Below are 24,888 nucleotides of genomic sequence, written 5' to 3' on the forward strand. Positions count from 1 at the left end.
GTCAAAGGATAAACGCACCAGTTGCTTAAGACACGTACCCCAAACTAGAATCTCCTCAGGCTGCAAAAAGATCCTTTTAACACTCTTGCACTGTCAAGTGTAAAAGCTGCGTATAGAACATTAAAACCTCTTATTCATAAAAAATAATTTTTCTAGCAATAAATGGCACTATCAAAACCCTATTTGTTCACAGGCAGTTATTTACATGCTGCTTAGACAGCCTGTTTCATTGAGAAAGAAACCCAGAATACTAAAACTGCAGACATTTTACAAAGACTAAAATTTTCTATTTACCTTTGTGAAAAAAATATGGCTACATGCTGGATGTTGGTTTCTTGGGGTCTTTGTGTGTGTGTGTGGGGGGGTTGTTTAACTTTTTTTTCCTCTTCTTCTTCTATTAGTCAGGTTAATTGAAAACTTTCTGCCACTGGGACTAGCTAATAAATAAATATTCCATATACTATCTCCCAGTGGAATACCTGCGATGTCAAAAGAAATGTGATTAATGATAAAGTGCTATTAAGAAAAAACAGAGAAATGGCATCTTAGGGATTGTCATAGTTGGGTTTCCTTCAAATAGACTAGCTTTTTGTATGAAGAAAGCAACTTTGTGTGACATAGCGAGCAGGAAATGTATTGCCATTCAAGAAAAAACATATGCTTACTATTGGAAAAAAAAAGCTAAGTTGGGTAGGACTGGCAGATGATCAAGAGATATAACAACAAAAAGCTTAAAGGCACAATTAGAAGAGTGAATGCTACATAAAAATGCTGGTTTTGAAGCATCTCATTTTATTCTAGACCAAACCCCTCTGCATTTGAAATTCCAATGATCAATTTTTGCTTCAGCTCCTTCTTGCTCTTGTAAGGAGGGAGACAAAGCTGATTGAAGCAGGTATGAGCCACAGGTAACCTAAATAAGTAAAAACATAAGCAATAAAACACATTAATAATAATACTATAATAGAATCATAGAATGTTAGGCACTGGAAGGGACCTCCAGGGATGGAGTCCAACCCCTTTGCAAAGCAGGGCTATTTAAGGGCAGGTCACACAGGAACACGTCCAGGGTACACCCCATCTCTTTATCTAAGTCCTTGATGAAAATGTTTGATCAAGACTGGACCCAGCACTGACCTCTGGGGAACACCACTAGCTACAGGTCTCCAACTGAAGACTGCGCCATTGATCACAACCCTCTGGTCTCTATTGCTTAGGCAGTTCTCGATCCTTTTCACCATCCACTCTTCTAGGCCTACATATCTGCAGTTAAATATTACAAAAACTCTGTAAAAGGAAAATTTATCCTAATACTGTTGGTCCAAGTTCCACTGAATCAAGACACCCCTGTCATATGCACCTCAGGTGAATTTGTTTGCATGGAACTCCCTCCCTACTTAATTTGTTAAGTTGGAAACATCTCCTTCCAGGTTTTGGAGACTCCAGGTACACAGGACTTCAAAGAAAGTGTTTTATTAAATACAAACTCTGAGTACCATATAAATCCACAACATGAAGAAGGAACGTGGGTCCTGCAGAAGATATAGAAACATCTAGATGAACTGGCTACTACGAAGATACAGAACTCAAAGTTCAGCCTGGTAAAATGCATCCTTACAAACATACATCTCAGTGCACTGAGCAAGCTAACTGAAGCCATGGCAAGACAAATTTTGGTCTTAGCCAAACCCACACTTTCAGTTGCAAGTTCCTTCTGAGAGATGAGTTTGAGTATATATTGCAGATACCTCTTAGGATTGCCTGACTGAAACCCTGGAACTCTGCTTCTTACTCGAATGGATTAGTTTGATGAGAACTGCTCTTCAGTAGCAGAAGCATTTGACTGCCATCAGTATGAGATGTCATTAATGTCTTGCCTTATAGCCACAAACAGTAAGAAGCTACAGGATCTTCTTGGCCTTTATATTCTCAAGTAACACATGGGACAGAACTGAGAATTCAGACTTGTCCTACAACTGGTTACACCGGGGAAGAACGACAAGCTCAACCTCACAACCTGAGCAAGCAAAGATCTGTTAATCAGACTGGAGTCATGTGCTTTGGAATATGAAAAGTTGAGACAGATTCAACAAATTTAGGAAAATTCATGGTGATTCACAGTACATTTTCATTAGCTCAGCTGTCATGTTAGGAACAATGAAGCAAATGATCTATTTGAATTGAAAACATGTCAGGAATCATTATAAAGAATTCTTGGACTCAAATGTAAACATTGTCTGGAGATGGAATTTTATATTAGATGGCCACCTGCAAAGTTAATGCAATCAGTAAGTATAATAGTATTTTGATGATAAACTAAGGGAGTCCATGCAGTTTCTTTCTTATACATTAGTTTGGTCTTATTTAAAAAGATACTCAAGAGCAAGGAAAGCTCTCAGGAGCTTTTGTAATATGTAACAAGACAATGTTAAAAATCTAGAAAACTATTTACCAATTAGTAGATGTTTCACTCTTTGAAATCTTGAAATTCAAATCAGCCATTCCTCCCACAGGTACTCTATCACTTCCTGTAGCAAAATGTAGCAGCTTCTTCTGAAGGTCAAGAGAAAATCCAAGTACTACATCCCAAAAATATCTACATTGAGGGCAGAAGGAAAGAAAATGAATTAAAAAATGGTGCAATGACATGACAAGACAACGTGAGGATAGTAATACAACCACAAATACTACACGATGAATGTCACTTACCAGGAATTTAATTAACTTTACATGCAGGACATCAGTAGTATCCTAATATCCAAGGTGAAACTAATTTCTAAGCACTACAAATTTTGGAATGATGCCTTGTCAAATGATGCCTGAATCCATTTTTCTCTAAAAATATAAATGCCTTCTACTCCTTAATATGAAGGTCCTTAGCATTAAATAGAACTGAAAGAGGGAAAACCAACCAAACCAAACCAAACCAAACAACCCCCCACAAAACAAAAAACAAACCCCAGACCCCAACAAAACAACAAAAACCCCCACACAGCCATCGCTGGAGGTGTTTAGGAGGAGACTTGATGGGGTGCTTGGTGCCATGGTTTAGTTGATTAGATGGAGTTGGATGACGGGTTGGACACGATGATCTCAAAGGTCTCTTCCAACCTGGTTTATTCTATTCTAATTATGAGCCAGATTTCACTAGGCAGGACTTGAAGCTCTTTATCTCCATTTCAATGTGACCATCACTTTTTAAAGGACTTCAGGAATACACGATGCCATTAAGGATCCATCTCTTTCTACTTGTAGATAATTTAATAGCGTCTTTGTTGTACTTGGAAATAGGGTTTTCAGGTAACCCTTGAAGATGTTATTCCTGACAGCCTACCATTCTATGATGTTTTATAACACTTGGTATTTAGAAGGGAAAAAAATTCAGTTTACCGTATAGTAAGATCACTTTTTTGGTAGCCCTCATATTGGGTACTTCTCTGTAAAGCTGACATATCCAGTTCAGGACTGCCACAGACAAGAATTTCAACCTCTTCTGGACGAAGCAGCTGCCAGAAATTAAGGATAAAACACTCAATTACTGGATATAATATTTTAGCATATTTCTTTTGTCCCCACTCCTTTTTTGGTTTTCTACTTGTTATACTGACTTGCTTGTCATCTGATTAGATGACAGATGGAAGGAAGAAAATGAAGTTTGAATTCAGAGGGAGGGTCATGATCTTAAGTTTCATTACAACTTCCATCTTATTTACACTGAAAAGTCTAAAGTAAGTTAATGAGTAGCAGTTCCTCACAGAACTTGAGACTTAATTGTGTACACTGCTGTGTAAAGCAAATACACACAGCAATAAAGTAAATAATAAGATAAATATACACCTGCAGAACTTACTTGTTTACTGCAACACTGTTAAATGGCATGAAAGTAAGTCATGGTCTTTTAATGGACTTTCATTCTCCTTCCAGAACCTTCCCTGCTGTTAGTCACATCTCACTTTGCTACAAATGTGTCATACTTGGCTAGTTTCACAGAAATGAAGCAAATTGTAGTTGCCTCTTTTTGATCTTCTTACTGCACAGGAAATGATGTAAATTGATTGGATGTCAGGAAGAAGTTCTTTACCATAAGGGGGGTGAGACATTGGAACAGGTTGCCCATGGAGGTTGTAGAAGCCCCATCCCTGGAGGTTTTTTAAGGCCAGGCTGGATGGGGCTCTGGGCAATCTGATCTAGTGTGAGGTGTTCTTGCCCATGGCAGGGGGGTTGGAACTAGATGATCCGTGAGGCCCCTTCCAACCCTAACAATTCTATGATTCTATGATAAATTATTAAATGGCATTCTAACAACCAAACAGGAATGAATACAGAAGAATGTTTAATCTCAGCCTCACTGAGTGTTCCTCCTACAAAAAGTAATAGAGAAGTCACTCACAGGAGAATCCTTGTTATCATTCACATGACAGCTCACGAGTTCCCTGTGAAAGCATCCTAATAAATCTGTGTCATGGAGTTTTATTTATCTGTTTTCAATGCAACACTACAGAGAACATTGAATTGCCTGCTTAATATCTTCTGCTCTTATTGGATTAACCAACTGCCTTGTTTAATGTAGATAAATCATTGCCACACATTTGAACCAGAAATGAAGAATTATGTTTCATTTCATTCTTACCAGTAACGCATACGAAGCGCAAACGCTGTGAAATCCGTAATAGAAAGCTGCAAATTGTTTGTAGATTGATTTGTTGAGAAGAAAATCCACGTAGAGCTGCACATACTCTAAAAGAAAACAACATTTTGTTATGTCATAATAATTTTAAATCGTAATTTGTTGTGCTCTCTCAAATGGTACTGAATCGAGAAAAACATAACGCGTTTCATTTTAGAGAGTATTAAATTGGTAGGCATACCAGAAAGGACTACAGTAATTTCATTTTCACACTTTATTAAAGAAAACCTAGGCTTACAAGAAGGAAAACAAGGACATATTAAATCTACCTTTCCTATTCTGATTTGTGACTGGAATTTTATCTCCATTTGGCTTTAAGTTGTATGATTTTATAACACCAAATTCTTCCTGAAAAACCTGGAGAAAAAGAGGAGTCAAGCTCAGTACTGGAAAATACATTTATATGCTCACAAATGACAGAATTGGTTATTTTGTGTAGTTCCCCTGCCTCTCTTTTTAGCATGTGCTGCAACTCTGAGGGTTGTGGCTTATAAAAAAAGTTACATATTACAGCTTTCAACAAACTGCTCAGAATTCAGTACTCAAAGTAGGATAAATTACCTTTTTACACAGTGGCATACATGAAACTGATCCTCAGGCTCTGGAGCCACAGAGTTTTTCATACAAGAGAACAATTTAGAAGCATCAATTATGGTTAGGAAGGGTTTTTTCCACTGTAGCTCACATAGGAACACAAAAGTATCTGCTTTACAAAAATTCTCATATGTTCTGCTAAATAAAGGAATTCAAAGTTGAGGAAGAAGAAAGGCCAATACTGGTCCAATACATATCCATAAACCAAGATAAAATTTTACTGACTAATGTGTGTTCTAAAGCAATCAATAAAAGAAAAAGGCTTCAAGTAGCAGTTAGACATACAGGTCAGGCAAAACTATCATAGCTTGAACAAGCTATTCATTGTTAAGTGAGGCTTCCTGGACAAAGCATATAAAATAATACAATATAAGTAGAGTAAGCATTGACTAGCATCTGGGTTGGACAGAAAAGGAATTGTTTTGCAGCAAGATCAATTCCACAAACCAGGTCACTGAGTGGAAAGTGATGGTGTCAGAGCTGGAAAAGCACCAGCAGCTGACCATGCAACCCCAGCACTCAGTATTGAGATCCACCTACATTGCAAGGGGACAGTGTAAAGTCCCATAACAGAACTAGGTCAAGGCCCCAGGACTAGCCGGACTTGAAGCAACCTCTTATGTCCATGCACTTATATTCCAAACAAACAGCAATTGCACAGTAGTAGGCCATGCCATTGCAAAAACATTGGTAAAATTTACTGTAGAAGCTTGGCAATCATTTACAATTTTGTATTTAATAACCTGAAAGGTTGAATAAAAATCCTCTTCAACATTGCCTTCATACGACAGAAGTTCACTTAGTCCATGGGCCAGTTCCTACAACATGAGTAAAAACATTTCAGTAAATCTACAAAACTAAAGTGATGTACTTTGCAAAGATGTGCCAGAACATCACTTCACACAGAAAGTAACTTGGGGAAAAAAAGCTGTATATTCAAAATATGTGCATAAATTTAAACTCACGGTGCACATGGTTGTGTATATTTATTTACTTTGGTTTCAGTATAAACTGCTATTTATTTATTTTTTCCTTTTTACCAGGGGAAAATCAGTCTGAATGCTCATAACAGATTTCAGCATTCTAACTCCAGGTAGATCAACAAAAAAAAAATAAATACATCTAGTTTGCTGGAAAACAGAGAATTTCTGTTTTCCACAGAGTAAGATTTTATCTGTGTGTTGAAGATAGTGCTGGTTTTAAATAGTTTACAATTTCAGCACGATAAAGCAGGCTTTAAATCAGTAGCTTGGCCTCTTAAAAATGTAATACTTACAGGCATAATTTGAAACAGGTCATCTAATGTGACATCACAGATGCCTACAAGTGTGTTATGATCACATGGAACAATAGGAGGACTTAATAATTTCTTGTAACAGCAAGGTGGGAAACGAATATCCAAGGTGATGCTATTATACACAGCAAGTCCCATAAGCTGTACATGTCAAATGTTAAGGGCAAACCACATACATCCTTATGACAGTTAACATTTTAAGTGATTTGGAAAAGACCTTTTAAGATTTTACTCAGTATACTCTAATATATGCTAAACAAACAGAAGGAATGATTACTGGGGGGTTTCTTGATTGACAATTTTAGATGCATTTTCAAATGGCAAATAAGTAGTAGTAAAAAAATGAGTAAAAATGGCCAAATGTGGCACATTGACAGGACTCTTAAGAATCTTCATCATACGATCACACACAGTATCACCAAGGTTGGAAGATACCTCAGAGATCATGAAGTCCACTTGAAGATGCTTGTACTATTCTGTACAAGTATTTCTAGAATAAATTGTTCCAAATTGTTATTAAAAAAAGTTTTTTTAAAGAGAACTGCAGATATATTTTTAATCAAAAAAGTCTAGACAACTGAATATATAAATTTTTCTTTTAAATGAATCTAAAAGCACAATGACAAAATGTGCAGTGACACCACAGCTCATCAACTAGCACATTTAAACCTATCTCATGAAACAAATCTGAAGTTATACCAAAAATTGAAAGAATTGAGTTCATGATTCAGCTTCTCACTGGAACAGAATATTTCAGTTAGAAGAGACCTGCACCTGGTCTAATTGCAATCAGTAAAGTGGAGGTGTTGTCACCTTATCTTACTGGAGTTATAAGCACATCTTAGGACTGATCAATTGAGAGCTTCATAAATGAGCACGTGGCTTCCATTCAGTTAAAACAAAAGTCAATAAAAAAGCCACACTGATAAACAGAGACTTAAATGAAATATTAATGCATGCAGGATTGTTTCTGTCTACTGAAAGTTTTAATACATAAAAAGTGCAATTTACAAACAAAACAGTTGCATGTTTCATCTCAATTCTAGTATTTTCTGACTGTGAAATGTACCATGTACCCACACACCACCATGTTCTTCCTATTTTTAGTTCACTTGCTTGAACGACGTACTTCTTAATCGACTTGAGCTGCAGCACACTGGGCTGAGGCTGCCTCAGCAGCTGCACGCACACCGCCTCACCTCTGGCTCCTACCAACGCACCCAGCCGCGGCTCGCTTAGCGCCGCCTAGCGGACACAAAAGGATACGGCTCCAACCAACCGGAATTCGGAATAGTTATCGCACTTAAAGCTGCTGAACCAGTGGCAGTGCGAGTCCTTGTGGTAGGTGAACATGCCTGCAGAAGAGGAATAGTGGCCTTTACAAAGTCTGACCTTCAATAGCAAGTCGTACAACCCTCTGTCTTTCTCACATAAACACCCTTAAGAGTGCTCCTAGGAGCAGCTGTATCTCCACACTTGTTCTCATCTTTCCACTTACAGCAAGAGCTTGGGTGGGGATCACCAATGTCAGCACAAACCCAAGGAAGGCCCAAGCCCATAGTCTTTCAACCCATGTGCTGAACAGTTCTAAGGACATCCTGTATGCAGTACCTCACCACATCTGTGTTTGAAGATGAATTTGGAGAAAAATGTTTAAGTGGAAAAAAATAATAATCAAAACTCCTTCAAATAAAAAAATAAAATAAAAAAATTTCAACCAATATCCCAAAGACATCTAGCTCTTATGAAGATTTATAGGTAAAACTCTGCTTTTCACCCTACTCTCCTGAACAATCTAACTTTATCTTTTGAACTTTGGCTCAAAAAAGGGCTCACCGCAAAAGGTTTAGCCAGTGCTTTTACCAGAAGCATCAGAACAGATGTGTGGAAAGCAGAGAAGGTTTACATACTGAAAGATGGCAGTGTGGTTGGAACAAAAGTTTCAAATCCTTTTATTAACTGTCCACTCAGAGATAAAGAAAGCATTGTAACACACATAGGAATGCAGACAACTGAGTTAGTCTGGGAGCTTTTTAATTTCAGAGATTAAATCTGCATGATCAGCTAATCTGGAAAGGGTAATAACAATATTTTCTTCTGTGTTTTTTCCTTTCAAGCTTCTCATATACATTATTTGCAACCTAAACAAAGACAGAGGAGTACAGTCCCTTTCCAAGGGAAAATAGTATTTCTGAACTCCTCCCACACTTAGCTGATAGTCACATCAATGTAAAAATTTACACTTTAAAATGAGAAAGCATGTCAGAGGTAGGAAAACGAAAAAACTACTCTCAAATGTTTCCAAACTCATCATCCAAACTTGGCTGACAACACATTTCTACTAACAGAACTGTCAAATGTGCGGAACACTTTCTCCAGAGTAAGTTGTTTCCTATTAAAGTTGCTACCACCAAATGTTATCTTTCCACACAGGCTCTTTTTAGTAGAAAAAGGGCTATAGGCAAATAGTGATCTCAGCTGATTCAAGAACATATTTATGACATAAAACTCCGCACCTCCACAAGGACTCCTATAAAAAACAGAGGATCATATAATTAATGGGCATAACACTTCCAGACAGATAGAGACAGCCTCTTGCATTCTGCCAATGACTATCAGCTGCATGTTGAAGAACATGGGAACACTTTAACGCTTTATAATATCAGTAACATATCCATGTGCAGTTGAGGAAAGATGACTCATTTGAGAAATACCAGAGAGTACAGAAAAAACCTCATCCAGATTCATCTACAGCAACAGAAAGAAAGTAGGTTGAACTGCTTGTTTATGAATACTCAACCATGCCTTCCTATCTCCTATTTAGAAAAAAACAAAAAAAAGGGCAACAACAACAAAAAAACCCAAACCCCACAAAAACAAAACCAAAAAACCCCAACAAACAATCAAACACAAAAAAAAAAACAACTTCCCTTTTTTTGTCCCCGCCTTGGGCCTTAAAATATCTTTATGAGCTCACAGGTACCGCTAACAGCAGAAGCAGCCGATTTCATTCAGTCTCACACCTGCCTGTACTGTCTCTGCACCTGACTGAAGGGCTTTTCTCTCCTGAGACCATCTCAGACTAGTTTGAGAATATTTGGCACACAAACACTCCAAATACAACATATGATGGCAAAGATTCAGGTAAGTACGAACCTCTACCTATACTGATCACAGAAATAGTGCTAGAACTTGCAGATGCTATCAGTGCACCTGTTTGTGCAAATGGAAAACATTGATCCACGGCAGGACAGAGTCGGCAGTTTGCCAGAACTCAGCACAGTAACAGTGTGCAACTGTATCTACTTAAAAAGACCCCAGGAAAATTACCCCAAACTAGCAATATGAAGTTAGCTGAGAAGATAAATGGAAACAACCCTTTCAAAGGCCTGATTCCATCTTACTCATAAAAGATTTAAATTATCCTTGTCCTGCTCCATAAAAGAGTTGGCCTTGTTCCAACTGCCCAGAGGTGAGTCAAGATCCTCTCTCTGGGTAGATGGAGTGGTTTGAACCTTAACTGAAGAGCTCAGATGTCAGCAAACCGAGAATTCCTCCCCAACCCCCCTCTCCTTTTCCCTGATAAGAGAAAAGGCAGAGAAAGGAAAAAAGGGGTAGGGGAAAAGATACAGAGGTAAATTTACCAAAAGATAATCTGGAGTCAATTTGGAAGTAGAAGTAATTTTTTTAACAAAATGTATATATAGCAGTAACAGGAAGGGTTTACAAGGGTGAAGAATAAGGATAAATAGGAAAATATACAAAACCAAGCTTGGATGGCCTTGTATGTGCCTGGATGCATGTGGATTTCAGTACTTTAGAGAAATGTGGATGCAGTAGGAAAAGACCAGGCCTGACCATGTGGAAGAATCAGGAGGCTAGCTGCAGCTGTTGGTCCTCTCAAACAGGAGAGGCAGAAGCAAAGAGAGCAAATGGCCATAGTGTCTTCCTTTTCATAGGCGTGCTGGACAGGAAGGAGGAGTGGAATAGACCACAGCTGGCCCAGAGGACCCCTCCTCCTGTGAGGGGGAAACCAAGTCCCTCTCTGCTCGCCTGGATCCAGTTTCTTTTGTCCCCTGGGGAAGCAGGGCTCTTGCACACCCACAGGATGGGTGTAACCCAGCACAGCAGAGATGAAACCAGTTACAGCACTGATATATCAAAGTCTTGAATCCCCTTTCTTCATATTCGATATACTCAGTAACACAGGGATACTAACAAACCATAAACATTGAGCCTCCAGTTTCACAGAATCACAGAACTGTCAGGTCCTTCACCAGCTTTCTTGTAGGCCCCCTTCAGACACTGGAAGGCCACAGTAAGGTCTCAGAGTCTTCTCCAAACTGAACAACCCAACTCTCTCAGCCTGTCTTCATAGGGGAGGTGCTGGTGCTCCTATGAGGAGAGGTTTCTGAAAGAAGGTTTAGCATGACTAACATCTTAAAAAGCTGAATCCTGACTTCAATTCTAAACCTTGCCATTGATCAGATATTTTTTCACTGTCTAATTTTGCCATACCACTTAAGTAAAATCTTAGTTTTTCAGCAAATGCTTGAAACTCCTTGTCCAAAAGCTAAGATCTTCAAAGCTGTCCTACTCTTCCATCAAAACTTCTCACCTATATACAATTCTGACTTGTCTGCTTTTGTTTTTACATCAATTAGTATCTGGTCTGCCTAACACTGTATTACTGTAGAATTCTTATCATCACCATTTTCATGATTTAAAATGAACAGATTTTCATGTTGTACTTAATGAGGACTCACCATAATCTGGGTGAAAAATCTGTCGAATCAGAAGAAGAAACCATTCTTTTGTCAAGCCACCCATATCAAGACCAGCTTCCCCTACAAATGTGACTTTCAACTTCTTTTTCAGGTCTGCTCTCTTCCTTGCTAGCTATTGCAAAATAGATAGAGAAGAAAAAGGAAATCTAACATACTGCTACCTCTAGACATAAATAATACATTTCTCTACCTCTACCATTCTTGCTTTGTTTAAACTAGTAATTTGCATTGTCTCCTCCTACTAGGTCAAAACTACATTAAAACAATGAGTCTGTCTGGTACATTTTGGACCTATACAATTTCTTGCCCACACAGAAGACATTCTGCCAGAAAGAAATAATAGACTGAAAATAAACAATTAGACACCTTTTGGAGATATTCAGAAATACAGAGGCAAATAAAACTGTCAGTATTTGAACACTGTTCTGATCAGCATAAGATACCTGCCAGCAAGTATCAGCTGTTTTGTAAAACTGTTGTAAGACAAGGGTAACAAGCTCTTTTCATTCCTTTGTCTTGAGACAGCGTTTCAGCCAGGTATGCAAAAGACCTGCAAAGAATTAGGCTACAGCCTTTCACAGTTACCAGTGATCATTCTGATTGTGTCCCTATAGAATTTTTCCTGTAAATTATCAATTACAGGCCAGCTCCAGAGAAAATGGTTAAGCCAGTGTGCTAAAATAATTTCTATTTTGTTACCTGCCCAAGTAAATTCCAGCTGCTTGGCTTTTATTTGACACAAACTATTTATCAGCTGAAGTTGTTTTCCTTTGTAATTTTTTTTTAAACTTGAGATACAAAGAAGACATCTTTCCCCAACTTCCACTCCCCATACTTTTGAGAATATGGATAACACAATACATTCTTACTCATTCCTGAGATGGACAGAAGTAAACATCAGAAAAAAACAACAGGAGAATATTTTGGCTGTCAGAACTCTTGAAGTTGCTTTTGGGGCAAGTGTGGTAAAAGAGAGAACCTACAGTTCCTGAGAGAAAGTAGTATTATCACTAAAATTTCTTCCACCTTAGGGGAAAAGACCAAAATAGACAGGCTTTAATCTAGTGGGGAAAAAACCAAAAGCTTAAACCTGTGTTTTCCCAACATGAGTAATTCAAATTTGTTTGGTCTTGTTTTCACCATTTGGACTTATTTTTCAAGACCATCAGGCTTCTTTCAGTGTTAAGAAAGGGCAGGGAACTTGAATTTCTTAAATTATTTTAATTAGCAGGGTTCAGTGGACACTGAAGAATTGCCTATAATAGACACATCTGTTGCATTTCTAAAAAAGCAAAAAAATACATTCAAGAATGTGAGAAATTAGTTAAATTCAAGGTAAGAACTTAAGAAAAGAAACCCTAACATACTGCTATTGAAAGAAAAAAAAACAACAAAACATTCCAGGAATTAGAACAGAACTCGGTGATTAGTCATTTACTATTCATGCTCCTAGCATGGAACCAAGTCCTGCATAACCTGGTAATTACACACTATTCTTAAGACAAAAATTGCAAACACAACTACAAACTATGCAGCATGCAAAGATGTATGTTTGCTAGGAGTTTAGCTAGAGTGCAGTATGGAGATGGAAAATAAAGTTCAGAATGTCTGACCCAATCTATTCTACTGTCCTGACTGTAATTCAGTTCTTTTGTGTAATACCAAAAAAAATCTCATCGGTGCAAAAAAAAGACTTAAATATGACTTATCAAACTGAAATTGAAGTGCAATAGGTATTCTGCAGCAACACACCATTTAATTACATCTTTTGTTACCTCATCAAGTGAGTCACTAACAAGGTGTGTCCTCCTTACTTTCACATTTAGGAACAACATATTCATGTCAGGTTTCTGTCTGCGAGAGACTTTATCCACAAGGCTTTGCTATTTAAATGAAAAAGAAACATCAGACATACAGTATCTTCATTTAAAGGACAAAGTGACACACTTGCTGAATGTAAAAAAGTCATTAGTATCTTGCATTAAAGACACTACCCTAATGCAATAGCTGCTTCTAAGAGATGGTGAGCAATTTCTTTTCTACTGCATATAGCATTTACACTATATTTGAACTTCTAGGGAAGTTTAACAAAGTGGCAGCAATTGTGTAGACACCTTCTGAACTCCCCAAACAATTAAAAATAAACCCATAAGATTCTAGAGACTGGCTTGTGCTTTACTTATGTATTCACAAGACACATACAGCAAGACAGAAATGGTGGTGCTGTCACACTGAGCACCAAGGAAACCAATATCGTCTAGCACCCGAAGAAAATAATCACTGTAGGATGCAGACAATGCCTCTTTCAAAAACAGAAGAGGCCACTCAGAAGAAGTGCCTCTTCTGTTATTAGTGACCATGCAGTTCATTGTGGTATTCCATGGCAACATATCTTCACAGTATAAAAGAGGAAACAGTCCAAAATTCTCATAGAATTACACTTCCTAAAGTATCTCAATAACTTAACATGCCAGCACAGTATGCTTGTCCCTCAAAAAAGAAATAAAACCCACCACCACCAAAAAAATCCAACCTACAATTTTTTCTTGACAACACTGATATAAATATCAGTATCCTAAACCTAAGCACATTAACCCCCCCCCGAATAACAAGAAAAAACCTGATTACTCTGAATCTAGCATAAGATACTTGCAGCAATCATAAAATGGCTCCAGTTCTTTTTCAGGGTAAGCAGAAATACTACAAGTTGTGATGAAAGCCTGTATGCAATACCAATTTAACAAAACTTTAAAAAATACCACTGGGTGAGACAAGCATTTGTCAGTAAATTACTTACCCGTGCAAAACTTATCATCTGTTGTTCCGAGTCCCTTTGAATAATAACTTTTTTTGCCGCTATAGAAATAATAAATGGGTACTGACAGAAAGAAAACCTAACAACAAGAGAAGAGAAAATATTTCCTTTTTAGCCATCTAGCATATTATTTTCTCCTCAAGATTACAGGACTGAATCTTTGCATTATCATTCAGTAACAACCCTCCCTCCACTGACAGTAATGTGCTGCTGGGTTTTTTTCTGGTGTGCTGTATATATAGACACTAAATTCAGTAGAACAAACTGTTACTTCTAAATACTACTAGAAATTGAAATTAGTAATAACAAAAATAGAGCTTGTTTATTATCATCAACAGACCTAATAAAAGCCAGTCAGCATCTGCTTTATTGACTTTTAATTGCTACACTGAATTAAAGAAAACTACAACATCTTCCTATGGCATAGAAGAAAAAACAGCTATTTCAGTGCAGGATTCTTAGGTATACAGTAGAAATATTCCCAGTTTGGCTTATGTGCTGCAGGATCGATTTTCAGATTTGACTCAGGGTTACAAGTGTTTAGGACTTCTACAATATGAGATCATAGCCACATTCCACTGCAATAAAGTAAGTTTAAAAAAACTTCAGAAGTCATCAAGACGAAAGGTTTTTTCGCTGCTTGTTATTGTGGTAAATTTTTTGTTGTTGTTGATTTAGCTCTTTCATACTGAAAGACCCAGAGCTTCAGACTCTGTGTCCATCTTCAATCCAAATTGCATGTACACCTGAATCCCGCTCTGTATTTTTATGTCTTTAGGAAAGAAAGGAAAATACAGAAAAATACTTCCCCTTACTCTCCTGAAAACGCTAATCAAAAATGTTTTATCAGGGAGTGCTGACTTAGTTTGAAGATTTAATCATTTAAAACTATTTCATATGGAAGGTAAACCAGGACTTGACCCTGCTCGGCCATCTTAGAACTATACCTATAGTCTTGATTGCGATTCCTTGTTGTTATGGTTGGTTGAGTTTTGTTTGTGGTGGATACATTTAGGTTTTTTTGTTTGCTTGTGTTGTTGTTTATTTGGGTTTTGGTGGTGTTTTGATTTTGTGTGTGTTTGCTTTTTCTCTTGTGTTTTATTTTGGTTATTTTTGTTTTATTTCCTTCTCAAGCAGTGTATCAGGTGTCAGACAGAAGCCCTAGCCCAAAACACCTGTTTTGGTAGAGCAAATTATGCTCTTCATGGCTTAAAGACAATGAAAATTGCACATGAAATACAATCAAAAAAGCTGCATTAGATGGCTGATGTCTTTAATGAGATTATTGAAAAATCTTTAAATATAAGGAAATGTTCATTGATCTGGTAATTAAAGCTGTAAAGATTGGTATGCTGAAAAATCAGCTATATAATGTAAAATTTATATTAAGAAGAAGTAGTGTTTATTAAGAAAACAGTAAGAAAATGTTTAACTTCAGCAGAAAGATTAAATGTCTGTTTCTCTAGGTGTTTCTAAGTCACACTGCTGGCTGCCTCTCACAAAAAGAGAAATACCTTGGCAAGCTCTGAGTTTGTAAAGATTGTGTGTTTATTTTCATGTAACAGAAAAAAAACACAATTGATTTCACTGGCACAAATATGACTGGAGCCACAGGTATACAGGAAAATTAGATACATTTTCATCATTAAGTGGCAAGTATGCACACACCACCACTTTCTATTAATATATTGGAAGTTAAACCATATTTTCAGTAAGACACAATTAGAAGTCTATAACAATAAATTATAAACTCATGTTATTATCAGCCATCTGTATTTGACATTTTTTGCTGTTTTTCAAATGCAGAAGGAGATTTATTACAGTCAGTCTTACATCCATGCAGCAGCAAGTACAGCAAGTAGTCACTATACTATACTTTTCCAATGAAATACAGTATTTTATTTGTCTATATATAAGCATAAATGGTATGTATACCATATATACACACTGTATATCAAATAGACATACATAGCTTAGATACAGGGCTTCGGAATACTATGTAACAGGAAAGCAGCAGTTATTCCTCATACCTGTGAGAATTCCCATAACATTGCCAGTTATGATATTCTTCCATAAGATCAATATGATCGAGTGTAGAATTATAGAAATCCGTGTATGAAATAATAGGAGGACTGATCAGACTATTTGAAGCATCTGCAAAGGAAACACACGTCTTTCAAAATCCTGCCTGGATTTGGAACACCTCTTTTTCTAGGCATCCTCACCATCAGTGGCCTCAGAGACTTTAAGCCAAGTCAGCTACTCCTCACTTTGTCTCACTCTTAGCTACAGAATTACAAGTATAACATCATACCATATGACATCATACTAATTGTTGTAGAAAATATTAAATCCCTAGCTCAGCCCATTTATGAAAACAGAACCTCCACTTGACTCTAGCCCTCTTAAAAATACATGCTAAGTTAAGGTTCCAGGGAAAAAGAATGCTATGTTCTGTTGGAATCAGTGAAAAGCAGTTTGATAGATGGATTTCTTCTACATCTTCATTTAATTTCAAACATAGCTCCAGATGTAACATCTACATGCTTTCCAGTTAGCAATCATCTGCTTGAGTTTGATGCCCATTTGTATAACATGCAAAGGGAGGGGTACAAAATGTAGTATGCAAAGATATAGCCATTTCCTCAGGTAACCACTGTGTGAGCTAGACTCACCAGGACGAAAATAAAACACTTGACCAAATGAAGAAAATCAATTAACATTTAAGCTGTCTACCTTAGTACCTAACATTCATATAACGTCAGACAGCTCATAAGTTTTTCTCTGTACTTGAACATAACTTAATCCCAATTAGTCAAAGTAGTGAATTTTTTATTATTCAATAGCCCTTTTTCCCAGACTATAAGGAATTAGCAACTTTTTCGTAGATGACTACACAACATATCTTGGGTTTAGATACAGTTGAGCTTGTATGTCTAAACTGTTGCTCTGGACAGGCAGGACACTGCAGAATGCTTTTAAGATGACAGTGAAATGAAAATAGCCCCATTCTGATCTTAATTTTCACTTGGTAGTTTAAATTTCTCCTAGAAATAAGAAAGGGTTTTCACCCATCAAGTAGAAGTGACTGACTTTATGCCTTCCATTTCCATAGTAAATGCTCTAATCACTAAACTACTGGGATGAGTGGAAGAAAAGGATTGCATTTACAGTGGTCAGATTGGTTGTACTCTTTGTTGAACTAGACAGGGACTTTTTTTGAGTTGTAGTTTTGGACTAAAGAGGCACACGTGTTGCCTAACTTTTCTTAGATGCTAAATACTTGCCTGGGGTTAAGCCAGTCACAGAATAATTCTGGTAATTACACATTTAGAACAGTTTGCTATAAATCTAAGGGAAACCTTTAGCATCTGGGGATTTTTGTTTGAATGACCTTCAGTTGTTGTTACAGGAAAATGATTTGTAGCAATTATTCTCCACTGGAAAGCAAGGATGAAAATTTGCTAATAGAAGATGGGGTTTTTTGATTACTACTTTTTGGCATTTCATTGTAGGTTCATACTGTGCCTCCATCACTGCCAGTCTCCCCCAGGGAAGGAGAGGTATAAGCTATCTCCACCCTGTATGTGTACACACACGCACTTGCATGCATACACAGCTCAAGAAAATACCTACTAAATAAAGACAGGACTTTGGTTGCTGATGGAATCCACCAGGTACATTTCACCATAGGTGGAAACTCTTCAGGTTTTGCAGGAAACAGACGCAAAGAAATAAATTGCAGTAACCTGTCCACCAGCTGCTTGAACCTCCTTTGTGTAATCCTAAAAGAAACATGCTGCAGTTACTCTCATGCGACCACTGTCTACATGAGAGTTTATATTATCACATCAGTGTTATAAAAAAAACCAAACAAACAAGAAGCTTTTGTTCTACACATAAAATCAAAATGAAGAAGCATGCTTTAGAAGAAAACCCCAATTCTCTACAAAGTAAAAAAAAAAAAAAAAAGCAATACAGAATCATTCCTTGTTCTTGACTTCCAGTAAACAAAAAATAAACCCAAAAATATTTATCTATTTCATTTCACAATCTGAATACCGAGAAAATCTGAGATTTTTATTTTGAGTTACTTGGTCCTATTGAATTAAGAGCAGAAAGTACTTCATACATTTGTGACAAGTGCACATAATATCACAACACACATACATGTGTAGATAATACTAATGCATCAGTTTCTAAAGAAGAGCTCTCCTGTTTTGATGGTTTAGATTTCTCATCTATTTTGAGAGTAAAAACATGAGGATGCCTATTGCATCCTTAACCAAGATGGTTATAAAAAACCAATTCAGATTAAATATTACAACAGTTTTAGGCAAAATAGACATTATGGGGTGGTGGGAAGGAAATATAATTTACATCCTTGCAGAGAAGAGAATCCTTTATTAACAGATTCCCTAGGAGATGACTGAATTGTGAATATGGCCATTCAAACTGGTTTTTTGACTCCAGAGTGAAACTTTTGCACATTCATTGTATAGAAGGCAACTTGCATACCAACTTAAAAGCCCGCTCTTTGGGTAGTTATTCCCATATGATTTTACTAATGATATGCTCTTGGAGTTATTTCAATTAATTAAAGATCTAATGGCCAAGCTACATTCTCTCACCACCTCTATTACACTATGAAGCAGGGACTCAAATTCATTTCGGGTTTCGATACAATACAGTAAAGTTGCAGTATCTTTTTGCAAACTATGCAAGATAAAACCTTTATTTAAACAAAGATCAAAGAGATGTTTGTATGAATAACACCACTTGAACATGTATCTAAAAACTTTATGTACATAAGTTACTTTGCAAAGGAGGCTTTTGGCATGAAGATATTAAATTTTATACATTATATACAGTTTGCATCTATAAATCAGTATCGCATAGTGGACTATGTCCAGATGTACTTTGAAGACAATAAAAACAATCTCTTCAGTCAATTAAATCAACTTTCATGTAATTGATAAAACAGGCAACATCAATGGAAAGACAGTAACAACTGCAATCCTAAAAATGGAATTTTTAATTTTATTTTTTTATGTTGTTTTACTTTTTAGACCAGTGCACTAGGAAATGATGGTCAGCTTCTGTTAAGGCTGCTATCTGTCTTAGCAAGTGAGCATAGATGACATAAGTAGAAGTGTTACTAAATTGAGGATTCTGAAAAAGATTAAAAAAATGTGTTAGGTTAACAAACTGTATCAAGGGAAAAACGTCATTAGGATTTTTTTTTTTCTTATGTTTGTTGCTGCCAATACAATTAATGCAGGAAAGGAATTTACAAAATTGCTGTAACTATTAAACTATGGGGGAAAAAATACTTTAAACTTCTAGTCAAATAAAAAAAATACATAAATTCTATGTGGCAAAAGTATGATTTTTTTTTGTATGTTTGTTTCACAAGAAGTCCCACAGGAAATAAAGGCAGTGCTTAAAATATTTTTCTGGATCACTATTTACTCTGTAGCACATAAATGACACTCCTCTGAGTGATGTGCTTTCCATCATGGTAACAGAGATTCTCACAGCTCCTGTCTTCCCTCACATCAATCCAAACTTATTTCCCCTCTTACTTATGAGTTCACACATCCCCACTTTTCAGTAGTGTATCTTTCTTATAATTCACAGCTATTATACTACTCCATAGATGAAAACCATGGTCTCAAAAAAAAATTAAACTACCATCTGATCTTCTCAAAACCCAGAAGAAACCTCTCCTTGTGTAAAGAGGTGCAAATTACAATGGTAAAATTTAAAGGGGAAATTTGCTACAAAGGCAAATTAAGTATAGTAGCAAAGGTAATAGATAAGTCAGACAGAAATCAAACAATGTAGCCAGTCAGAGGGTAAGAGGGTCTGATGGACAAAACACAGCACTGGAAGTTACAGCAATATCAAAGAGTGTATATACTGAAACTTTCTGGAATGATCAGTTACAGCATACCAGTACAGCAAATCTGGGAATAAGGAAGAAATAAGAACAAATAACCTGCTAATACATTTGTTCTTTCAACCCACATAGCAATAGGAAATAATTACACATCTATTAGTGCATCATTTTAATCTATGCAACCTTTCTCCATCAACTATCTTTCATCAAGCTCCCATTCCCATCATGCACACCCTACACTTCTATGTTATAAAGCATTCTTATGACAGGAAAGGTGAAGTATCTCAGCTATACAAAGTATCTTGTTTTGCATAGTATACTGGTTTATAGATTATAAGTTAAATGGACATATACTTAAATAGAAAGACTCTATTTTTCTTACCTGTAAAAGTATACAGTATGCTCTAAGATCATCTTTTGTTCGCGGCCTACGGATGGATGAAAGAATAAGCAGCGCCACATGTATATATCATATATACACATTGAGAGTCATGAAATCATGCACCCTAGAATTTGAATTGGCTTTGCCAATACATGCAAAATACCACATTTAAGGATTTTTGTTGCTCTCAGATACTGAAAAGGGCACTTTACGGTTCTGGCTACTCTCTGAAGGTGGGAGGTTATTTTAGCATCTCTCTTTGTGGCATAAGACAAGACAGCAAAAAGAGGAGTCAGAGTTGAAGGTAAGAGGTGTTCCAGAGAGGTCCATGCATTGTCTATCCTAAGTGACACCATGGAAGAGTTTATTTGCCCCATATTTGATATTTCCTGCCAAAATTTTCCATACACATCTACCATTACTGCCTCTGTTTTTCTTGCCCCGCTTCCCCGCCAGCCCCCCCATCCCCCCCTTTTTCTTGTTTTTAATTTATTTTACTTCAAGGGCTTTACATTCCTGCAAATACACATGCAGCAACACCACAGAAAAGGTAGTACAAGGTGGAGACAGAAATAGCCAAGGGCTGGGTCACAGTGAGTCACAACAAGGTGCTGTCTCTGGCTGTATCTTTTTGTGAATCAAAGCACACATTCTTACTTCTGTTACTTCTTGCAAAAATTTTCTCTCCAATCCTCCTGCCTTTGGGCTATCCTTTTCTGCATCCTGCACTGCCTTTTTCATGCTGTTGCCACACATGAACAGTACTGTGAAGTAAACTTTGGATCGAGGTTAAAACATCCTAGTTGCTGTTGGGGGGTGGGTGGGGAGAATATCTTTCACTCCACAGAAATTTCTTAATACATCTTGCAGGTGAGATGCTCAAAAGATTGCACTGGCTGAGATTCTTGTGGGGGAATGTATGGCTCGGTTTGCCTCTGCCTCCTTAGAGGTTCAGTATCAGCTAACAGCATTAAAGATTGACTTCAGCAGATTTGCTTGCCAAACAGAGACAAGTTCTGACGAGTCATATAAGTACCATCAGAATATTTTCTTACTTTGACTAAAACAATAAAGAACAAACATATCTCAGCTGTAAATGCTGGTACAGGACTAATGCAAACATTTGTTATAATTACCCCTTCCATTCTTGTAGCAAACCATTAATTATTCCTTTTAGGACTGACTTCTGAACATCTTGAGGCTATGGAAAAATGAAGAGGAAAAAATCATATCTGATGTAATTACACATATTCTATACATTGCACTGTATGAACAAGCGAGTTTATTTTGCGTGGTATTCAAGCCAACTAAGAAATCTTTTGTCTTCTGATGCTGAGCTCCTAAGACTCTTTCCTCTCAGACCATTAAGTGAAACCAGGAGCTTTGACACTGGGGGCTTTCAAAACTTCAAATAATTAAAAAACTCCAAATATAATTTCTAAACTGTTCTTGACCTTTGTTTACTATGCACAGTAATGACTTTTTTTGCTACCTTCATCCTCACATTTTCCTTATTTCCACCATGCATTGTCCCATCACTGTCATGTCATATCTTGCAACCTGTGCATTATTAATAGGAAAAAATTCTTCCTCTTTTACTAGAGCAGTTTTCATGATTCTATGGCAATTCCCATGGGACCATTTTAAGTCTAATTGCTTCTTAGCATATTTCTTTCTTGTAATAACTGTTATGATGTTTTAAAACAGCAATTCTTTTCTTCTACTTACAGTATTTAATAAGGCATCATAGACAACATTCACAAATTTTGCATTGATTCCAGAGTCCTCAATGGTATTAAAGGGAGAACTGGTGTCTTTCTGTAAGTTAGATAATACATGAAGCGTTTTTGAAATGTCTCAAATATTTTAGCTATCTTTGAAAAATAAAAGTTTGACAGCAAGTTTAAAAAGAACACACAGAGATGTAACTTTCTTTCCATCATCAGAAGGTAAGTCCTCCCCCTCTGCTCTGCCCTGGTGGGGCCACATCTGGAATACTGTGTCCAGTTCTGAGCCCTTCAGTTTAAGAAGGACAAGGAACTGCTTGAAAGATTCCAGCACAGAGCCACAAAGATGATTAAGGGAGTGGAACAACTTCCTTATGAGGAAAGGTTGAGGGAACTGGCGCTCTTTAGCTTGGAGGAGACCTGAGGGACTACCTCATTAATGTTTACAAATATGTGAAGAACAGGCATCAGGAAGATGGAACCAGGCTTCTGTCAGTGATGTCCAAGGACAGGACAAGGAACAATGGGTGCAAGCTGGAGCACAGGAGGTTCCACATAAAGAAAAACTTTTTCTCTGTGAGGATAACAACACACTGGAATGGACTGTGCAGAGAGGTTCAGTAGTCACATTCTCTGGAGACATTCAAAACCTGCCTGGGTGCGCTCCTGTGTGACCTATTCTAGGTAATCTTGCTCTGGCAGGGGGGCTGGGCTAGATGATCTTTTGATGTCCCTTCCAGTCCCCAACATTCCGTAAATCTAAGTTACTTTTATTAATATGTGAAAGATGAAGTTAAACAATAGTAATCCTACACATTGGCAATATTCAGATAACTTCATTACCTTGTTATTCTACTTTAAAAGTGTTTCTAATAAGGAATTGAATAAAATTTTCATTGTTGCCAATCCATCATCAGACAAGAGCAACAAAATAGCAGCATCCAACATTTATTAAGTAACTAAAACCTATTGGTTATTGTGTCTAAATATCATGAACACACTTTACTTGTTAATAAGCAGGAAATACTGCTTTAACATAAATTATTAAAGCTTTCACATGAATATAATCTTTCCCAAGGAAAACAGAGTATGCCATCTTGATACAAGAGCCCATCTCATACTTTTGTCATGGACAGGGAATATTTGTTTCCAAATTTGCCTGGGCCTCCGTATTAACTGCATTAGCTTGCATGTTTTTAAACTGTAGTTTGTATAGAAAGCATCCACACTGTCCTAGTGTCAAAAATCAAACTACATACTCAGATTTTAAAGCTCCACATAAATTAATGCAGTATTGGATTGTCTCCCAAAAGCAGGCGAGATCATAAAATGATCATAGTGGCCTTGAGTAACAAGCTTTTGTAAACACTTTGAAGATAGAAAGCACTGCAAGTACTAAATAGTATTACAAATTATCTTCTACCTTAAATGCAGCATTTATCTCCAGGAAAGAATCAAATGTTGTGGAATAAAAATTATGTACAGCTTTCCAATCTCCTGATGACTTAGCCTTTTCCACATCATCCCTAGAAAGAATACATTAAAAAATTGACAATAAGGGTTCAAGCTTCCCAACCACTTAAACTTTAGACTGCACTGTAACTCTAAACTTCCTCCACTAAGAACATTTAGAAATCAGACAAGTATAGTATCAGTATCTTTCTAACATCATCTTTGTCACTGCAAGATCATGGTATTATAAGAGAACAAAAGCATACTTTCTGTTTGATACACTTGAGCAGTGTCTCTCATTCAAAATATTAATTCATAGTGTCACAGTTCAGAATGGTAAGACAATTAGCAGAACAGAATTACACTGAATATACACTGATATGGTAAGATTTCTGTGACTAATTTATTCAGGTATGCAGACTCCTAAACTAGTCAAATTCATTATAATTTGTATGAAAATATTTTTTCTCTTATTTTTTTTCCATATCCAACTGCATCTTTGTATGCAACCGTACACACTCCTTAAGGGGACAACAAAAATCTATAGACTTAGTCTTAAAGTATTTTTAAATATTGGACCTTGAAGCACATACCTGTATGTAAGCTTTTGTATAATATCACACATAGAAAAACACACAAACAATACCCCCCCAAAAGACCCAAAACCAGTGAAACAAACAAAAAACCCAAACCCTCACCAAACAGAAAATCTCCAACCAACCTTTGAAACAGAATTTTACCTTAAATACCTACCATGATAACGACAGAAATCCCAGTTTGCTTCCCACCCCCAGATAATTTCTTGGTACTAGATATTTTTTTAAAAGCTACCAATTGCACATAGCAAAAGTTCTAATGACTCCTTAATGCTTTATTTGAAAGAAGAAAATTCTTGGTAATTATGGCAGCAGTCAATAGATACAAAAATCTGCACGTAGAAAAAAACTTCAGCTCTTCAGATGACCTGGACGCCAACTAAGATTTACCTCTCAAATTCTCTACTACATCCATTTCCTTTTCCACCAGCAACACACACTGACTTATCAAAACAGCATCACTTTTCCTCATGGACTGCACGAAATTTCAAACCCAGGGAAGAGCAATGAATAGTATATACTCATACATCTGTGATTTTTTATTTTTTCCCCCCATCTGTTTTAAAGCCAGAAGAATCAAGCTTCTTCACAAGAATACTTCTTCCCATCTCCTAAGAACACATCCACACTAAACAAACACACTGCCAATGCA

The 24,888-nt window shown here is 36.8% G+C and overlaps 1 protein-coding gene across 3 annotated transcripts in view; it reads right to left on the bottom strand.

Annotated features, from left to right (window-relative positions):
- Positions 1–373: 373 nt before the first annotated feature.
- HECTD2 (HECT domain E3 ubiquitin protein ligase 2) overlaps positions 374–24,888 on the bottom strand; it is a 37,028-nt gene continuing 12,513 nt past the window's right edge. The window contains exons 4-21 of one of the 3 annotated variants that reach the window (XM_054163325.1): positions 23,612–23,714; positions 22,190–22,279; positions 21,598–21,662; positions 20,462–20,507; positions 19,240–19,349; positions 17,814–17,962; positions 16,208–16,331; positions 14,160–14,256; positions 13,138–13,245; positions 11,342–11,474; positions 7,842–7,930; positions 6,558–6,716; positions 6,025–6,099; positions 4,957–5,044; positions 4,631–4,737; positions 3,391–3,506; positions 2,453–2,596; positions 374–913 (exon numbers count right to left, since the gene is read on the bottom strand). In XM_054163325.1, coding sequence (XP_054019300.1) covers positions 793–913; positions 2,453–2,596; positions 3,391–3,506; positions 4,631–4,737; positions 4,957–5,044; positions 6,025–6,099; positions 6,558–6,716; positions 7,842–7,930; positions 11,342–11,474; positions 13,138–13,245; positions 14,160–14,256; positions 16,208–16,331; positions 17,814–17,962; positions 19,240–19,349; positions 20,462–20,507; positions 21,598–21,662; positions 22,190–22,279; positions 23,612–23,714 — 1,924 coding nt within the window. In that variant the 3' untranslated portion in view covers positions 374–792. Of the gene's footprint in view, positions 914–2,452; positions 2,597–3,390; positions 3,507–4,630; positions 4,738–4,956; positions 5,045–6,024; positions 6,100–6,557; positions 6,717–7,841; positions 7,931–11,341; positions 11,475–13,137; positions 13,246–14,159; positions 14,257–16,207; positions 16,332–17,813; positions 17,963–19,239; positions 19,350–20,461; positions 20,508–21,597; positions 21,663–22,189; positions 22,280–23,611; positions 23,715–24,888 lie in introns of those variants that run through there. The other 2 variants (XM_054163327.1, XM_054163328.1) reach the window with 2 other exon arrangements.

Source organism: Dryobates pubescens, chromosome 8 (genome assembly GCF_014839835.1).
Source record: "Dryobates pubescens isolate bDryPub1 chromosome 8, bDryPub1.pri, whole genome shotgun sequence".
Taxonomy (NCBI): Eukaryota; Metazoa; Chordata; class Aves; order Piciformes; family Picidae; genus Dryobates; species Dryobates pubescens.